Source organism: Pinus tabuliformis, chromosome 1_1, assembly GCF_031772625.1.
Source record: "Pinus tabuliformis cultivar Carrire ecotype Pingquan chromosome 1_1, CPIR1, whole genome shotgun sequence".
In the NCBI taxonomy this organism is placed as follows: domain Eukaryota; kingdom Viridiplantae; phylum Streptophyta; class Pinopsida; order Pinales; family Pinaceae; genus Pinus; species Pinus tabuliformis.
In genome coordinates, this window is record NC_142297.1 from 870,989,545 (window position 1) to 871,007,530 (window position 17,986).

The window sequence follows — 17,986 nt, forward strand, 5'->3', positions numbered from 1 at the left end:
ACTTACTCTTACAGTGCTACGTCTCTCTGGTTTTTTGTTTTTCATATATATATATATATATATATATGTGTGTGTGTGTGTGTGTGTGTGGGGGGTATAATAGGGTTTTCACACTGCAGTTCCTTCCCCAAAGGGTGTCATAGGGCGTTCACTATGCCTTTTCGATATTTTAATTAATTTTTTTTAGTATTGATTAATATAAGACATGTTTATAGGTAACTGTCACAAAACTGCTTCAAGTGTTCACTGGATATGGATGATAATGGGCATTCCTAGCCCATGTTTCATGGCTATTTTTTTTTTTTCGGTCATTGTATTTCTGTGTTGTTGCAATAGTTATAGGAAAATACCCTCGGGGACATTGGTTGGATGCTGATAATAATCTGACATAAATATCTAACTTTGTTATATCATTTGGATTCCAACAGCGGCAGCTACAATGCAAGTTTCGTTTGTTTCAGATCGTTTACTTTCGTTCAAGAAGGCAACAACAGGGAAGTTATTTGGCCTGAAAATGGTAAAATTTTCAAGTGACATGGGAGGGCTGGGGAAAGCCAGCCACAGGAAGATTATCGCATCAGCATCTTCCCGCCATACGAAAACCTGAAACCCTTCCTAAATGGTTTTTTTTCCCATCCTGTTTGCTTTTGTTTACTTACTCTTACAGTGCTACGTCTCTCTGGTTTTTTGTTTTTCAGGGGATTCATGATAATTAATGGCATCGACATCCTCATCTTCTTCTCCTCTTCTTCGGCTGTTCTCAGTACTGTGACAACTTCATTATTTCTTTCTTTAGGAATAATCAATACTTCTTCATCTCGGCTCACAGTTGTTCTATATAGAGCCATGGCAGCGACAGCTACAATGCAAGTTTCGTTTGTTTCAGATCGTTTACTTTCGTTCAAGAAGGCAACAGCAGGGGAGTTATTTGGCCTGAAAATGGTAAAATTTTCAAGTGACATGGGAGGGCTGGGGAAAGCCAGCCACTTGAGTTTATAAGACATGTTTATAGGTAACTGTCACAAAACTGCTTCAAGTGTTCATTGGATATTGATGATAATGGGCATTCCTAGCCCATGTTTCATGGCTGTTTTTTTTTTTTTTTTTGGTCATTGTATTTCTGTGTTGTTGCAATAGTTATAGGAAAATACCCTCGGGGACATTGGTTGGATACTGATAATAATCTGACATAAATATCTAACTTTGTTATATCATTTGGATTCCAACCATAATGGGTGATTGGAGTTTTCTGTTACTTGTCAGAAGGATTGTCTGAACTTAACAGGGAACAAACTTGAAAAAATTATATTTTGCAGGAAAATCGGCCCCTTCTTGGCCACTGATGGTGACGGGTTCCCCCATCTCCTCCCTTCTTGCCTACTTGTATTTTCATCTATCATGGTGATATTGAGCTAGGATCAATTTACTGTTTTTAGTGCATGAACCGATTTTAGTTTACCTAAATGGTGAAGGCTTACTGTTTTTAGTGCATGAACCGATTTTAGTTTACCTAAATGGTGAAGGCTTATTTTGGGGCACGGTCGGAAGGCCAGAAAAGACTCAGCTGAGACTTCCGCACTGTTTGAGAAGAAATATGTGCCGTAACTTTCTGTATCTTGTCCTTCAAATTCAATCTCTCCAAACAGGCTTCTCACTCATAAACATTTCATGGTTGGTATTAAAAGGAATCAGAGAAAGATCAGGTATATTCAATCCCACAAGGTTCTCTCATGTCATGTACTGTAAACGTGCAATTGAAGAAATCCATAAAAGACAGCAAACAGTCACGAACAAGGCACTTTAGCCAGCCATAGCTGATGCCATATTTGATGACAAAACAAGATCGTTGAGCAGTGGGGGCTTACTGTGTTGGATAAGAGAATTTAGAGCACGGGAAGGAGGCTCAAGTTGCAATTTGGAGACATAGATTCAGATCAGTGAGAGCCTGTGGAATCTGATTAATCAGGCCTCTGCTCAATGGATTTGAAGAAAAGGTTTGGTATCACAGCTCGGCCCATTATCTTGCTCGCCGAGATGTTTGGAGTGACAGCCTGCATACTCATCCTCTACTGGTGCATCCACTATAATGGGGGATTGGCTTTTGACAGCCAAAAAAAGATCAAAATCTTCAACGTTAGAAATTCTCCTTCTAATTCTCTTCTCTAGATGGGTTTAATTCTGTTCAGTCCAAGCCCTGAATGATTTTAATGTTCTCCATGTCTTTTATTAACTGTGCAGGTTCATCCAGTCTTCATGTTTGTAGGCTTCATCTTTTTGTCCAGCCAAGGTAAAACCAATCAAATCCTGAAATTGACTAGATGCTAATTTATCAGAGGCTGGGTTTGGAGCTGAACATACTATCTAACATTCCATGTGTGTACACCAATTCTAGCTTACAAAATAATCCCTGCTAAAAAGGAGGTCCAGAAAACAGTGCATCTAGTTCTTCTGGGCAGTGGTATCATACTGGGAGCCATTGGAATATACGCAGTCTTCAAATACCACAACGAGAGAAAAATTAAAAATATGTACAGCTTGCATTCCTGGCTGGGTATAGGCACCATTTCTTTGTTTGGGCTCCAGGTATATTTTTGTTATTCATTACTGTAGATATCTGAGTATGGTATTTCACAGTGTTTTCTAATTTTCTAATAACAATTTGAATCTTGAATTTCATTATTTGCATAATATTTTATATGAATTGATTATTAATACCTTCGTATTTAAAACTTTATGTATTTATTATTTCTAAAATTCCTGTTCTGACTTGATCATTAATACCTTCTTATTTAAAACTTTATGTATCTATTATTTCTAAAATTCCTCTTCTAACAAAAATTTGAACCTTGAATCTTGTTATTTACATAATACTTTATATCACCAGTTTCATCCATTAACTTACATGCTTAAGACTTTATTTAGCCATGGTTTTAAAATATTGTAGTATTTATTATTTTGTTGGGGTTTAAAGGTTTCAAAATATTCATCCTTTGGAATTTGTGTTGAGTTAACCAGTGGATTTCAGCACTGTTAGCATTCGTGTTCCCTGGCGCATCACAGCAGAGGAGAGATGCTATCTATCCATGGCATGTTTTCCTTGGGGTTTTCCTTTATTCAATGCTGATTGGAACTGCAGAGTTAGGAATCCTGGAAAGGCTCTCGTTCCAGGAGTTGTTGGGTGGCATAGACCGCTTCAGCTCACAGGCCATGCTTGTCAACTCCACTGGACTTGTTATTCTCATTTTTGCCATGTTGGTTGTTCTATCCACCGTTCTACCATGAAACCCTACTGGCAAATTATTATGTTTGTATAGATATATGCATGAACGTGTGTGTAGAGCTTTCTGGATGGCACCCTTTGCATTCAGGTCATTACACTGTTGTCATGCAGAAATGTAAGTTGTAACGTTGTTGAATTAAGAATTCAAATTGTAATTTAAAAAACTGTATACTAATATTTGATTTATCCAGCATTATGTTAAATAGACAGTATACGCCTCCCTTACTTGGGAACTTTTGTGTATCTAGAGTTTTTGCGTCAGCTGAACTTTCTATCCACTACTAGACGTTCTAGTATATCCTGTATGCTTTAAGTTGCAAAATCACTTCTTTTCTGCCATATTTCTCTTGCTTTATATAGTTCCTTCTCCAATTTGTAAGAGTTTTGCTTGGTCTCACTTAATGATATTTATATTGTGACAGGAAAACATGTTTTAATTTGCAATTTTAATTGTCAGTTTTTTTGTTGAATATTTATGTTGAACAAGTCCCAGGAGACAGATGAAATATTACTGTGTCTTAAGATAACAAGAAGCCTCACTGAGTTGGCTGTAGATTGATTGAGTGAAAAACTGACTAAAGACCTCCATGCATACCGAGTATTGATGATATGCTAGGACAAGCGATATTCATCATCATTTGCTGTGCCCTTGTTGCAAGATCCTGTCTCATGGAACTGTTGGTCTGATCAGTTATCTTTGTCCTCTGACACCTTGCATATTTTGAATGTTTGTTAAAGTTATTCTCCACTGATAACGCCCATATATATACCAACAAATAATGTGCATTTTTCTTTTTTACCCTTTCTCCGAAGCCGAAGCAAATTGTAAGCTGCTTACTTTTCCTGAGACTGATAGACGAAGACCATTTCCATTTATTCATTTATATTTTTCACCGCGTCCTTTAAACTCCAAAAGCGTTACCTTTTGGATCTAATGCTCCATGCACCACAAGCAGTCCGCTTTCATGACATAGGCACTTTCGATTCGGCTGAGCTCCCGCGGCAATGGGTTACTCTTCTGTCAAGATCACTCTGTGTCTCTGAGGATTGAAATTTGGTGGATTGTCCCAACCACTTGCTTTTGTCTCTGGGAAGATTTTAACTTGGTGGATTGCCCCAATTGCTTATTTCTTTCTTTGGGAGAATTGAAGCTCGGTGGATGGCTTGACATCTCACTTCCTTCACTGCTGAACCGGGACCCCGTTCGCAAAGACCATTTGATCTAATAATGGTTGGTATTAAATAAATGAACGTGTAGTATTTTTTTCTTGGCTAGTCACATTATGTTTAGCAGAGATTTAATCCATTCTTCATATTAAATTGCATCTGGAATTACTGCCCAGTTTAGGTCAGGATTATGGAATCTTTTGATGTTTATGTTCTGTTATATTCAGACCAAGGTATTTCTTGCTCACTCTTTATTAAAAGCACAACGGCATAGCCTTTTCTCTTATAATCACAAGAGGGGCTTCCTTTGTGGACTGTATTTTTTTCCTTTGGTCATTAAAGTTAGTTATCATGGGTTGTTCACTGATATTTCTTTCATGTCATGCAAAAATATAATGCTGAATTAAAAATTAAAAATTAGGGGCATCTTTGTTCAGGGAGCTCTTCCTCATTGGTCATTTAAGTCAGTAATCCATGGGCTGTACATTGAGATCTGTTTCAGGTCATTACACTGTTGTCATGCAGAAATGTAAGTTGTAACGTTGTTGAATTAAGAATTCAAATTGTAATTTAAAAAACTGTATACTAATATTTGATTTATCCAGCATTATGTTAAATAGACAGTATACGTCTCCCTTACTTGGGAACTTTCGTGTATCTAGAGTTTTTGCGTCAGCTGAACTTTCTATCCACTACTAGACGTTCCAATATATCCTGTATGCTTTAAGTTGCAAAATCACTTCTTTTCTGCCATATTTCTCTTGCTTTATATAGTTCCTTCTCCAATTTGTAAGAGTTCTGCTTGGTCTCACTTAATGATATTTATATTGTGACAGGAAAACATGTTTTAATTTGCAATTTTAATTGTCAGTTTTTTGGTTGAATATTTATGTTGAACAAGTCCCAGGAGACAGATGACATATTACTGTGTCTTAAGATAACAAGAAGCCTCACTGAGTTGGCTGTAGATTGATTGAGTGAAAAACTGACTAAAGACCTCCATGCATACCGAGTATTGATGATATGATAGGACAAGCGATATTCATCATCATTTGTTGTGCCCTTGTTGCAAGATCCTGTCTCATGGAACTGTTGGTCTGATCAGTTATCTTTGTCCTCTGACACCTTGCATATTTTGAATGTTTGTTAAAGTTGTTGATGCTCATTGGTTCTATGATCTATCATATCATTCCTCCCATTTTCTGGTATCTGTTATTGGTCTGTTGGACTGATGAACCATATTTATCTTTTTTTATTAAAACACACATATTTACCCTATATTCATCTGCTTCCCAAATTAGTTTAAGTTGTGGCTTTTTGGTTTTGTCTGATTTCCATCCGGTGACTGTGCTTTGATTTGAAACTTCGTTGTTTGTGTTAATTGTTGTGACTGCTTTCTCTGGGACCCTTGTCAGATTTTGGTCTCTCATACTGTCTGCCCCACTAATTGATATTTTTGCTGGTACTAAAATTTAACATACCCACATGTGTTTTCCAATACCTTTCTTTATGCCAAATAGTGTGGGTTTCAGTGCCAATAGAGTAGATTAAGTTCCATCATGGTTTCATCTATTTATTGCCACTTTCCAGTACATTTTGGTAATGAATTCATTTATTGATGAGTAAGAAATAACCAGATGAAAACCTTGTTTTCCCTATTCGTAAAGTTCTAAGGTAATTAAAAGGAGATACTTGTTAGGTTTCTTAAATTTAATGTGGCAACATTTAGTCACTTAGTTTTATTCAGAGTTTGCAGATGATCTGTAATTTATTATGCATGGCTGATTGGTACTTCCTTTTCCCCTTCTTTGCAGGGGAAAGCTACAGATCTATACTGTCTATGGCTTCCACAGTGCAACCGTGGGGGCAACAATTTCTCCTTACCCGGGAAGTGAACCAGGTCATTCTTGTGGCCATGTTTCCTCTTAGTCGCCAGGCTTCTCCATCGCTTACCTCGCATTTTCTCGTTCCTTTACACAGGGCAATTAAAACAAAAAGTAGATTCTTTGGTTCAAATTTCTTTGGAGATTTGATCAAACATTGAAATTTCAGAAGTTGGGTTTATTGTGCATATGAAATGGCATGTGTTCATGCTTTTGAAATTTTACTCAGAGAAAAGAAAAGATGGATTTAGTATTGCATATGAATGAGATGTATTCTTCGTATATGCTTGGTCATCTATAGAGGTTTCTTGATTTTGGGTAATTAACTTAACCTCTTGATTTTGTCTAAAATGAAATAAGACATTCAATGTGTTCCTGAAAAGTAATTGCATAATGCTCCAGTCCAAGAAAACAAGGTTTTCCACAAACCAATTAACTCTTCTAGAAAAGTTCAACAATTCCAATTTAATAATCCTATAGGCCTCTCTTTGTACCTTTTGGGACAATTGCTAGTTTTATTCCTATTGGACAAGGACAATGAAGTGACTAAAAGCAAAACTCTTCTAGATAAATCACATCCATAACTTAGGGTCTACATGTTTCGAACCTACTCACAATAAAATGACTAATTTTATGTGCTTTAAATTGCATTTGTCAAAATAAAAAATTTAATTAATACCAAACTATCCTCCTAGTTGAGCGAGATGCTTATTCTACAATCCAATATGAGAAGATGTGTAAGTCCATCCATTCGTCTCTCCCCTTTAATTCAAAAATACAATTTAAATAATGGAAAATAACATATTGTATTTTACATTTTAAAGAAGTTTATACTTAGAGAAATTAAATACCTCTAAACTCATATTAAATTTATATTTAAAATAAATTTATACTTGTTGTAAAAATCTATAAACAAATATTTCCCGTTTACCTCTCTTTTACAGCGCTCCGCTGTTACAAAGCGTCACAATATGCTTCCACTGGGCTGTTACAAACCGTCACAATATGCTTCCACTTCGAGGATGGACGAATCCATTTTTTCACCATTTCCTCTTCTCAAATTGGTAGTTCATATGGGATTATTATAAGAAAAGATTCTTGCTAACTGAATTCTGTAAGGGTTATTTAAATTTTAGATAGATGTTTTTTTCAGATTAATTATATCATTAAGATTTGGTTAACATTTTAAACCAACTACAATAGTAATGATAATTTATTAAAATTGCTAAAATAGTAATAGTAGATTACATTTCTTAAATTTATATAAATGCAAAAGTTTTTAAATTTATTTATGCATTATATTTTAAGAAGTTTTAAATGGTGAAAATAAAAAATTTACTAAACATATATCATTAGTATTTTAAAAACAAACTCATTATTATTTTAAAAGCAAATTTTTCTTTTTACTCTAAATTTTTTGAGGGTTAGAGTTTGGAGATTTATATGGTGAGGATTTTGAGAATTTTAAGATCTAGCAACATATATAGTATTTATTTTTAAGTTTCTTGGATTCTAGATAGAGGTTTTAAATGCGTCTAAAAAATTATTGTAAAATAGATTTATTACAATTTTTTTATAGTTATTAAATAGAGTATTTTAGTGAAGATTTGTAATTTGGTTTTAATAAAATTATATAATTTAATTTAATTTTATAAATTAAATAATTAGTAAATAATAATAAACATGGTACATATCATTTTATTAAAAATTAAATAATTTTGTTTTAAATTATTATTATTAGACCGATAGGCTTTCCTTTGAAAGGGACTTTCGTCGTCCTTTTGATTCTCACGCTGACACCTGGCGGATTGTGAAATTTGTTTAGTATTTTTTCAAGTTTGATTCTCATGCTGACACCTGGCGGAGTTTGAGAGCCACGACGTAGCCATCACAGAATAAGGTCGCAGAATCAGGGCAAAAGGTCGCAGAATAAGGGCAAGTGCGGTTACAGATCCGATCGAGGCGCTCCGTGAAAAAGCCAAGGATGGGTTTCCGTGTCTCTTTTTGCCCGTGACTCTGTATACAAAGCCAGTCACTGACAGGTCGCGAGGTCGAATCCGGACCTCTGCAAAAGCTGAATGGGAATGGAAGTGGAGATCTTCTGAGCGAACTGTGTTGTGCGATGGAAAAGGGAGGAGGAATGAGATTCTTATGCATGGGCACCTAAGTCACCAGCGGTGGCACATGTCTTCCACTCACAGCTTCCTCGTCTCAAAGGTTAGCTGAATCTCCCCTCCTCTGCCCGTTCATTTTACGTTTTTGGCAAAATTTATCTTAATTTGGCACCGGTTTTGATTAAGCGTTAGGTTTGAAACTTTTCTTTGTGTGTCTTTTTGCCTATTTTTGTTATTTGTTTGCAGGATGGTCGCAAGATTAGCAATGGGAACTGCGCGCTATTTAGGGCCGGCAATGCACCGCCATTCATTGGAATAATACGGCACCAAGTCGTAGACGAGGAGGGCGACGTAAAGCTGGGAGTGAATTGGCTTTATAGGCCTACTGACGTGAAATTAGGCAAAGGCGCCTCAATTGACCCCTGCCGCCCAACGAGGCATTTTATTCGTTCCACCAGGATGAGATATCGGGGGCATCGTTGCTTCATCCCTGTAAAGTCGCGTTTCTCAGCAAGGGTGTTCAACTTCCCTCGGGGGTTTCGGCGTTTGTGTATAGAAGGGTCTACGATGTTACCAGTAAATGCTTGTGGTGGCTCACCGACCGAGATTACACTAATGTAAGATTACCGCACTGCTTTGCTTGCATTATTATTGAATATCATAATGGGATTTTTTTATTATGATTACTGGTTTCATTAGGTTTTTGGGCTGTAGGGTTTCTTAGAGTCTCTGTCTGAGAGTTTGTGTTCCAGTTAATAGAGAAAACATATGTGATTGAGTGCTACAGAATCTTAGTTCTCGCTGTTCATATTTTTCAATTATCCATGTATTTGTAGAACTAGCATTCTTACTTGCAATTTTGAGATGCTTTCATTCCTTAAACTACCTCGGGTTTGTAGGAGTGGTTTGTTTACCATGAATTTGAAATTTAACATGGTATCACAGCTGCAAATCTGAAATCTTTTAGGAATCAGTGCATGGAGAAGGGTGCTGCCTGTGAGTGGGAGCTGTTGGAAGATTTCAGTGGTTATGATGCCCAAGAGCTTCAATGGTTGAAGCATTCCAGTCCTTTGAGAGGTTTTAGGTTGTGATTCCCTAACTGCTCCAGTGATTGGAGTGTTGTTTGTCCCTGAGAGAAGCAATATGCCTTTGTGATAGGTTGCTGATCTGATTTATTTCTGGCTTATCTGTTGAGTTGAGGTGTGATGTTAGATTTTCTAAGCCCAGCAAATTGATTTAGAGTGCCAATAACTTTTATACGCAGAATTTAATTTTAACAGCATAACCAAATCTGAAATTTATGCGCAGGGAATATTTAATTTAGTTTTAAGCTAATTTTAATTTTCTACAGTGAATGCACATCCCAGGGAAACTCTCTGGTCACTTCTGATTTCGAGGATGGTAGCCGGGGTGAACTGGCCGGTTGCAATTTTTGTAATTTAGTTTTAATCTAATTTTAATTTTCTCCAGTGAATGCACATCCCAAGGAAACTCTCTGGTCACTTCTGATTTTGAGTATGGTAAACGGGGTGAACTGGCCAGTTGCAATTTTTGGCAACCTAACCTAGCCCGGACATTGAATGAGGCCCAATAATATACACAGAGGTAGCCATCCCGGGGACTTGACCCCATGACCTCCTGCTTGTAATGCACAGCACTCAACCACTTGAGTTAACCCACTGGACTAGATTAAAAACTAAACATGCAATACCTTATGTGGGGTTTTGCCCATGCATTCAATTTCCTCTTGTTTTGTTTTGCACTAATTGCCCACTTTTTGTGATATTGATGTGTTAATAAAAGAGAGCTGATTTACAGGTATCATTTCAGGAAGGCATTTGAGTCATTCAATCAATAACGAAGTACATCTCTATCTCCGCTGTTCCCAGTATTTGAATTTTCGCTGATGCTTGCTATTCTTTAAATGCCATAAATGTTACTTTGTTGGTAACCTGAACAGAGAACACCAACCCAACTATGTGGGTTAAGGAAGAAGGCATTGAGATTCATCTCAGCTGTGGCTGTTCCTATTCCTCCACCTCCAGTTAATGACAAAGAGGAAAGAATGCACCTTGCTGAAGATTATGGATTTACCCAAATTGGGGAGCCTGTTCCTGATAATGTGACATTGAAGCATGTCATTGATACACTACCTCAGGAGGTATCTCGTTGTCTCAGTTGTTTTGACATGTAATTACAAATCCTCTAGACGTGCAAGTTGTGGTGTATTTTAAGGTCACCTAATTCTGCTTTGTAATACCTGGACAGGCATTTGAGATTAACTATTTTAAGGCTTGGAGAACTGTAGTTACATCAGTTACTGCTTATTCACTAGGGATTTATATCATATCAAGAGCACCTTGGTACCTCCTCCCTCTTGCTTGGGCATGGGCTGGAACTGTAATCACTGGGGTCAGTTTATTTTTATATATCAAACGATGCTTTCATGACAGTGAGCATGTTAATTTTTGAAAAGAGGAGTTGTACAATTTGGGAATTTTGTCATCATGCCTTTTTTGTTTGTATTCTTCTGCTAATTGTTTTTGTTTGTAGTTCTTTGTGATAGGACATGATTGTGCACACAAGTGCTTTTCAAAAAACAAGATGATAGAGGATATTGTTGGGACGCTGGCCTTCTTACCTCTAATCTATCCATATGAACCATGGCGAATCAAGCATGACAGACATCATGCCAAGACAAACATGTTCTCTCTCTCTCTGTATGTGTGAAGTTTGAACAGAGGGAAATTAGTGAAGCAAATGGTATTTGTTTAATTTGGTTAAAATGCTGACTATAATTCATAACAAATAGTTTCATTTCTTTCTCATTTGCATGTAAGGAAGCAAATTATTATCGAATCTGCTAGTATGCCTGGAGAGGATCTACTTTGGATTTTTCTAGACAATGATGAGTCCTTTTAGTTGTTTGTATTTAGCCTACATTCCAGAAAAAGTTACAGTCTATATGATAACTCATCTGAGATTAAATGGACCTGATGCAATTATGTGAGAGTGGAATTCTTACTTGAGTTTATTATTTTTTCTACAATATTAGCCATTGGATAAATAGTTGCTACCAGTTCAGCCTGTAGAATGGTTTGGCATAAACAGTTATTAAATAACAAAAACCTAAGTGAAGAACATATCTGCCAAGCCTCAACTTATGGACAAATATGTATCTAGCATACTCAAACGAAAATAAATATTTGGTGTTTGTGCTTTATTCCATGCATGTCGACCTGGAGGCTGGCTCTATATGTGTGTGAGAGAGATTTCCTGCAATCCACCTAGAAAAAGATGAGAAGTGAAGGTTCCTCCTTGACAGCGGATCACTAATTTTACACTTATAGTCCAGTAATGGCACCTTGACAAGAACAGTTACTAATATTTGGATATTGATATGATCTGTGACTAATTTCTTTGCACCTTGACATAAGTTGTGACTCTTTTGTGCCTAGGCTAGGTGAAGACACTGCATGGCACCCATTGCTAAGGGAAAATTATGACTGTTTACCGCTGTCTTTGAGGCCATTGTTTGATGCTGGATTTGGTCCATTACGTCCATGGTTATCAGTTGGTCACTGGTATGCATCTATATTAAAGGACTATCTTAATGGTCTCGGATGTCCATATTACAGTACGATAGGGCATGATGTACCATTTAATTCAAGATGATCTTTGACAAATAAGATTAAATGAATGTAGTTGACGTTTTCTATTTGTTTTTCCTTTGTTATGCTGAGAGCTTCACCTAGGAAGCATGAAAAACGATGAATCCAATCTCGTAACAGCTTTTGTCTGTATCATACTCTATTATACCCACACACATTTTCTGCTTTATGACAGGTTGAATTGCCACTTTGATTTGAACAAATTTAGAGCATATGAAAGAAAGAAAGTTCTTATAAGTTTGACTTGGGTCTTTGCATTCATGGCTATTGGATGGCCACTGATAATATACAAGACAGGAGTTATAGGCTGGTTCAAGTTTTGGCTCATGCCATGGCTTGGATATCACTTTTGGGTAAACTTCTCTTCTCTCATATTTGTCATCAACTCTATTCAAATGGGCATGTTCGTCCTATGATTTTCTACTGGTTATGTAGTTTATTTAATTTACTGCTTCTGAAATTGTACAAGGATTCGTTAAAGCTTGTGGCATTCTTTGTGTGCCTTTTTCTGACATGAAATTGTGCAGATGAGTACTTTTACTATGGTCCATCATACAACACCTCATATACCTTTCAAACATCCCAAACACTGGAATGCTACACAAGCTCAATTAGGTGGAACAGTTCATTGCAGTTATCCACATTGGTGATGCTCAATTTTACTAATTCATCCTTTTTCTATTTTCATTCAATTTGTTTTTCTTCATCTTATTATTTTGTGTGTGTCAGGATAATGAGGCCTTTGCAGATCACTCATATATTTATTTTGCAGGATTGAATTGTTGTGCCATGACATTAATGTTCATATTCCCCATCATATTTCTCAAAGAATTCCAAGCTATAATCTACAGTTAGCTCAGGATTCCCTCCGCCAAAACTGGGGCAAGGTATACATTTTTTCAAATTAAAATTAAAAATGTACACTATATCTCATCCGACATTCTTTTTGACTTGTATGGCTTTTAGAAAGGTAATGTGTGGCGGACAGATCCTTAGATTCATTTTATTTTCTTCATTAATGGGTTTTCTTTGGGTGGTATGTATGACCAGTATCTTAATGAGGCCCACTAGAATTGGCGATTAATGAAGACAATAATGACAAAGTGTCATATATATGACGAGGACAAGAATTATGTGGCTATGGATGAAGGTGCACAAGAGGGGTCAAAAGTCCTCAGACTTTTAAGGAGATTGATGCCAAACTCATCATAAGATGTAATGATAGTTCTATTACACCAATGACCTTGCCGACAACCTACGAATTGATGTTTGCTCTTGTTGAACAGGATCATCATACACTAAAGCATAAGGAAATTAGGAGGAATTTCCATGCTATAGGTAGATGAAGGTTTTTTCCATAGAATTCATGTGCCCAAGGGAGCACCCCACTTGAGCCCCCAACTTTCGTTGATTTAACAGATTCTTCAAAATGTTTGCGATATTTATGAGTGATGATTATGAAATATATTAATTGTTTTACTGTGATTAAGAGTATGATCTGTTTTCTATACCTAAAGAACAATGGTATCTTCATATACTGTGTTTCGGGATAAGTGCAAAGCAATGAATGATCCACGTGGATATTAAATTGCATTGAAATGCAATTAAGAGAAGATGCATATTAGCTTCAAGGGATAGCTCAGTTGGTCAAGTTTTTGTTGCTAAGTATCTTGCCAATTGGCAGGGTGGAGTCAAATCTCCTCGACGTCCTTGGGGTTAGCCCTGGCATATTAGGCTAGCGGGTAGATCCCTTCAGGTGGATCTGCCTGGATTATTGCTCAGGGATATTGTGATGTAGCGGCCACTTAGTGTCTGTGAACCACAGTGAAAAAGACAAGATGCACGTTGAGGATTTCCTCAAATTAGGTTCAAGATGACTTCCTTTCTTCTTTTTTGCACTTCGGAAATAGATGAATTTTATTTCACTCTTCAAGATTATGGTCATATACCAACATCCTAAAATCTTGCTCATGTTCCGCTTGTGGTCGTATATCAATAACAAAACATCAAGAAGAAGGAAGATCTCACCTCAACCTTTTCCCTTTTTCTGGAGCATAACTACCCTTAAATATAGTCCCTTACAACAGATTTTACAGACACAGTTCCAGCGATCAAATTCAGCCCTATGAGATGAGAAACGGTGAACGACATAGAAACGGTGAACCTTACATTGAATAAGCCCCTTAACTTCTTCCTCCTGACAGATTTTTGACTAGGCTTGAAGGGGATGTCCTTCCAAATCCAACCATCCTCAACAAATGAGAGGGCTTCTCTTTATATAGAATTTTAGCTCAACCTCTCTTACAATAAAATAAGAATAAGTGAATCCTAGATCCACATTCTCTCCTAGAACAATGTTAAATTATACATCATAAATGCTCTTCAAGGCAGGTCACTCTTTAAAAACAATGCATTATGCATGAACACGGGTTTGAATGAGTCCTTATGCCACTTGTTAGTCTCCTAGGCAAAGCACTTCCTGGCCTGCGTGAAAAGTTTAAATATTTAGTCACAGATAAAGAGCATTTAACTCCAGCCTGTGGTTATCAGCACATAGTGATTACAAAGCAGTTTGCTTCTGTAAGATGATTGAAAAAATTGGACCAAACCAAAATAATATAAAAAACGGGAAAGGTCAAATATATAAAAGGGAAACTAATCAAGCACATGAGATAAGGAAAATGTTGCGAAAAAAAGGAAGAAGTTAGAAGTATACATTTTGTGTGGATGACTATAAGAATACCTCTTTCAATATGTCGATGTTAATATCAGAAATGTGAAAACCATCTTTTGCACATGGTTTGACACATTCCATTCCTAATTTTCCTTCCCGACGGGTTACCTTCATGTAGTTAGAAGTATACATTTTGTGTGGATGACTATAAGAATACCTCTTTCAATATGTCGATGTTAATATCAGAAATGTGAAAACCATCTTTTGCACATGGTTTGACACATTCCATTCCTAATTTTCCTTCCCGGCGGGTTACCTTCGTGTAGGGAACTGTTGTGGATGCATAAGGATCAAATTTAACACCACGAGTTTGGACATGTTCCTTGTTCATTGTGAGAACCATTTGATAACCAGTGGGATCATCACCTACTTTACCCATAAATGCTACTCTACCTCCCAACCTTACAAGTGCAATAGTAACATTGGATGGTGGTTCTCCTGGTGCCCTGAAAAATTCTGGAGGACTCATCAGCCCAACCATACAAGGCCTTCAGTTTCTCTACTGCAACCTACGACTCTGGTTTTTGACTTTTCTTTCTTTATACACCAAGCCATAGATTTGTATTGAATATAAATGTCTGTCTAAATGGATGCTTTCATGGGTTGCATATAGGTACAACATGGCAGAGGATTGCGCAGATGATGACGATGATAAATCATCAATCAATGAGCTACAAAAAGCGACTGAGGAGGAGCTCAATCTGCACAATTCCTTGGCTGAGGTACAATTACATACTATGTTTTGCTGAGTTGTGCTTTTCTCTAAGATCAGATCATTATGTGTAGTTTCTGTTACATAAGCTTCCATATATCTAGTGCGATGCCTTGTATCTGAAGTTAAATGTGACTTTATGAGTTAATTGGTATTTGGATTCTGTGCTAGCTCAATGTGGTTTCCAGCAGGAAAAACGTTTTTAAACTAATTCCCCTCTCTTTAGGGTCGGTAATTCCCCTCTCTTTAGGGTCGGTAGTCATCAAGAAAAAATAATCTGAATTGTATTCCATGCTTAAGACTACTTTAAAAACAGAGATTTCTGTTTTATTTCCGTGTCAACCCTTTCTTTAATATATATCTATATGTGCCCTCTTCCAGGAAGCAATGTTTTAACTTTTGCCCAATTATTAGTAATGAAATTGTGAGTTTAAAAAAATTTATGTTCTGGACTTGCATGTTTTGTAATGTTATGTTGTTTAATTTGAAAGATGGAATTTTCTCTGAAGCTTAGAGTCTTCATGCTTTGGCTTGATAAACGTGACAAAAATTGTTTGCAAAATCTTTTTATATTATTGTCTGTGATTATTGTCTGAAACTTACACTCTTCATGTTTTGGCACGATGAAAGTGACAAGAAGTTTTTCTAGATTGCAGCATGCAAAAGCACATCTGAATGAGAGGGTTCTGCTAGAAGGAAAAAACAAAATTTCATTGAGAGTTTAAGAAAAACTTGATTCCCTTGAGTGTAGTTGGCAATCTTTATTGGATGTTGAGAGTTTTCCCACAGAAACTGGGATCACAGGGAAATTGGGAAAGAGACCACAGCTTCTTCAGCAATCTCCCATTCACCAACCCTCTGATAAATCCAGTGCTCTCATATATATGTGTGTGTGTTGTGCCATACATGAAATCTTAAGAAATTTCAAAATCCTTCACCTAATGCAATCCTCCAGGTTTTTCAAGACACCAGAGAAAACTACTTACGCTCAGTTTCTTAAACATGGAAATTTTACAACACACTGCTTCCAAAACAGCGATCCAAAAGGTCATTACTATAATAGCTTGATTAGAAATAGATTGAATGAGAAGGTCCAGATGGTGTATTCAATCATCTCCATCCATCTGTTCTGCATCCTCAGTGCTTACTTGGACAATATAACAGCCTTCATATTTATCCCTTGCAGACGTGCTGAAAGGATAATGACATGGAAATTTTCCTTGCTTCTCTGATTCCGTCCAATGATGGGCCAGCTGCAAATTTTCCTGATTGAAATTTCCATTTGACCTCTTTGCAATGTGTTTGGAATCTCTTATCACCTGTAGACAATTTAAACCTTTCTCTATTGCTATTTTCAGAATCTACCAAAAAGCATAAAGTTCTGCTCTGTTCTTTGATCCATCTCCTACAACTCTTCTTTGAAACTGATCTCGTAATTGTCTCTTAAAGTAATGCCTCATGATCCACAATAGCTGGGATTACATTGACAAGCCTCGTTGAAATAACTCCACACTCTTGTTTATATATATATATATATATATATATATATATATATATCTGGGGATCTTAGTATTATTGGTTTCTTTTCCTTTAAAGGTGGCTGTGTCCCTTAATATGCATATCTATTCTTGTGTCAAACTTGATTAGTAATAACATCTTTGTTTTGAATTCTTTTCGTTTCTTGCTAGCCAAATAGCTTAAGTCACTGTACAAGGACAGTCTGATGCCCACACGCAGTTAATACAGAATGTATTTTAAAAACTAGAATTTAGCTTTGTAGTGCTTGAATCATCATTTCATGTTGGTTTTCATTTGTTAGTAGCCAGATCATTTCTCTTACAATATGATTGTAATATCTTTTGTTTCTCTTACAATATGATTGTAATATCTTTTGTTTCTCTTCTGTGGGAAATTTTGTACAGGAGTTCAAACAATGTATATAAATAGAAATATGCAGAAAATGACAGTCAAATTTCGTACTCAGAATTAAGACAAGAAAGCTCCTGCAGGGTTTGTGAGGAAAGAGAGCTTCAACACTAGTTCTGTCTCCAACCGCCAAGATGATCAATATGCTACTAACATGTTTAGTGAAGAATTTCTGCTATTCTCTTGTAATCTATAGGCCCCCAAAGCTCCTCATAGATGAGAATATTTGCAGGATGTTAATATTGTTGTAAGTTTGTAGTAGTTGTGGAATGGCTTACTTTTGTGCTGCTTCTCATCTTCAACAACAAGAGTTTCTGTGGTGAATAAGCAGAATCCATGTCTTGCCTTGTGACGCAGCTCTCCATTGTGATAGTGTTATTTGTAATGTCTCTGATAAATCCTTTAGACTTCTATTTCATTCTGTAATATGATGAGATTCGCTCTACAAGATTCGGGGATTCACTCTACAGAGTCCATGTCATACCTTCTGAATCAGCTC

General features: G+C 36.6%; 3 protein-coding genes across 3 annotated transcripts; all 3 read left to right on the top strand.

Annotated features, from left to right (window-relative positions):
• Positions 1 to 1,372: 1,372 nt before the first annotated feature.
• LOC149217072 (putative ascorbate-specific transmembrane electron transporter 2) lies at positions 1,373 to 3,376 on the top strand. The gene is made up of 4 exons (XM_089392937.1): positions 1,373 to 2,133; positions 2,239 to 2,287; positions 2,384 to 2,583; positions 3,016 to 3,376. Exons 1-4 carry the CDS (start codon positions 1,978 to 1,980, stop codon positions 3,280 to 3,282), a joined length of 672 nt encoding a protein of 223 aa, XP_089249063.1. The 5' UTR covers positions 1,373 to 1,977; the 3' UTR covers positions 3,283 to 3,376.
• Positions 3,377 to 6,287: 2,911 nt separating this feature from the next.
• On the top strand, positions 6,288 to 17,509 carry LOC149217073 (uncharacterized). Its single transcript, XM_089390127.1, has 9 exons — positions 6,288 to 6,403; positions 8,238 to 8,547; positions 8,691 to 9,061; positions 11,903 to 12,028; positions 12,291 to 12,468; positions 12,643 to 12,761; positions 12,888 to 13,002; positions 15,463 to 15,571; positions 17,484 to 17,509. The coding sequence occupies exons 1-8, from the start codon at positions 6,288 to 6,290 to the stop codon at positions 15,490 to 15,492; spliced, it is 1,365 nt and encodes a 454-aa protein (XP_089246253.1). The 3' UTR covers positions 15,493 to 15,571; positions 17,484 to 17,509.
• Positions 9,400 to 11,122, top strand: LOC149217074 (omega-6 fatty acid desaturase, chloroplastic-like). The gene is made up of 4 exons (XM_089392938.1): positions 9,400 to 10,049; positions 10,263 to 10,306; positions 10,405 to 10,605; positions 10,713 to 11,122. Exons 1-4 carry the CDS (start codon positions 10,025 to 10,027, stop codon positions 10,914 to 10,916), a joined length of 474 nt encoding a protein of 157 aa, XP_089249064.1. The 5' UTR covers positions 9,400 to 10,024; the 3' UTR covers positions 10,917 to 11,122.
• Positions 17,510 to 17,986: the final 477 nt, after the last annotated feature.

Excerpts from the sequence above, each read along its gene's own strand:
- LOC149217072 (XM_089392937.1), top strand. The coding sequence starts at position 1,978 with ATGGATTTGAAGAAAAGGTTTGGTATCACAGCTCGGCCCATTATCTTG. Across the intron at positions 2,134-2,238 it reads AAAAGATCAAAATCTTCAAC|GTTCATCCAGTCTTCATGTT; the intron begins GTTAGAAATTCT and ends TTAACTGTGCAG. Across the intron at positions 2,584-3,015 it reads TTTCTTTGTTTGGGCTCCAG|TGGATTTCAGCACTGTTAGC; the intron begins GTATATTTTTGT and ends TGAGTTAACCAG.
- LOC149217073 (XM_089390127.1), top strand. The coding sequence starts at position 6,288 with ATGGCTTCCACAGTGCAACCGTGGGGGCAACAATTTCTCCTTACCCGG. Across the intron at positions 6,404-8,237 it reads GCTTCTCCATCGCTTACCTC|AATCAGGGCAAAAGGTCGCA; the intron begins GCATTTTCTCGT and ends ATAAGGTCGCAG. Across the intron at positions 12,469-12,642 it reads GGCTTGGATATCACTTTTGG|ATGAGTACTTTTACTATGGT; the intron begins GTAAACTTCTCT and ends GAAATTGTGCAG.
- LOC149217074 (XM_089392938.1), top strand. The coding sequence starts at position 10,025 with ATGAGGCCCAATAATATACACAGAG. Across the intron at positions 10,050-10,262 it reads GCCCAATAATATACACAGAG|GTATCATTTCAGGAAGGCAT; the intron begins GTAGCCATCCCG and ends GCTGATTTACAG. Across the intron at positions 10,606-10,712 it reads TTGATACACTACCTCAGGAG|GCATTTGAGATTAACTATTT; the intron begins GTATCTCGTTGT and ends ATACCTGGACAG.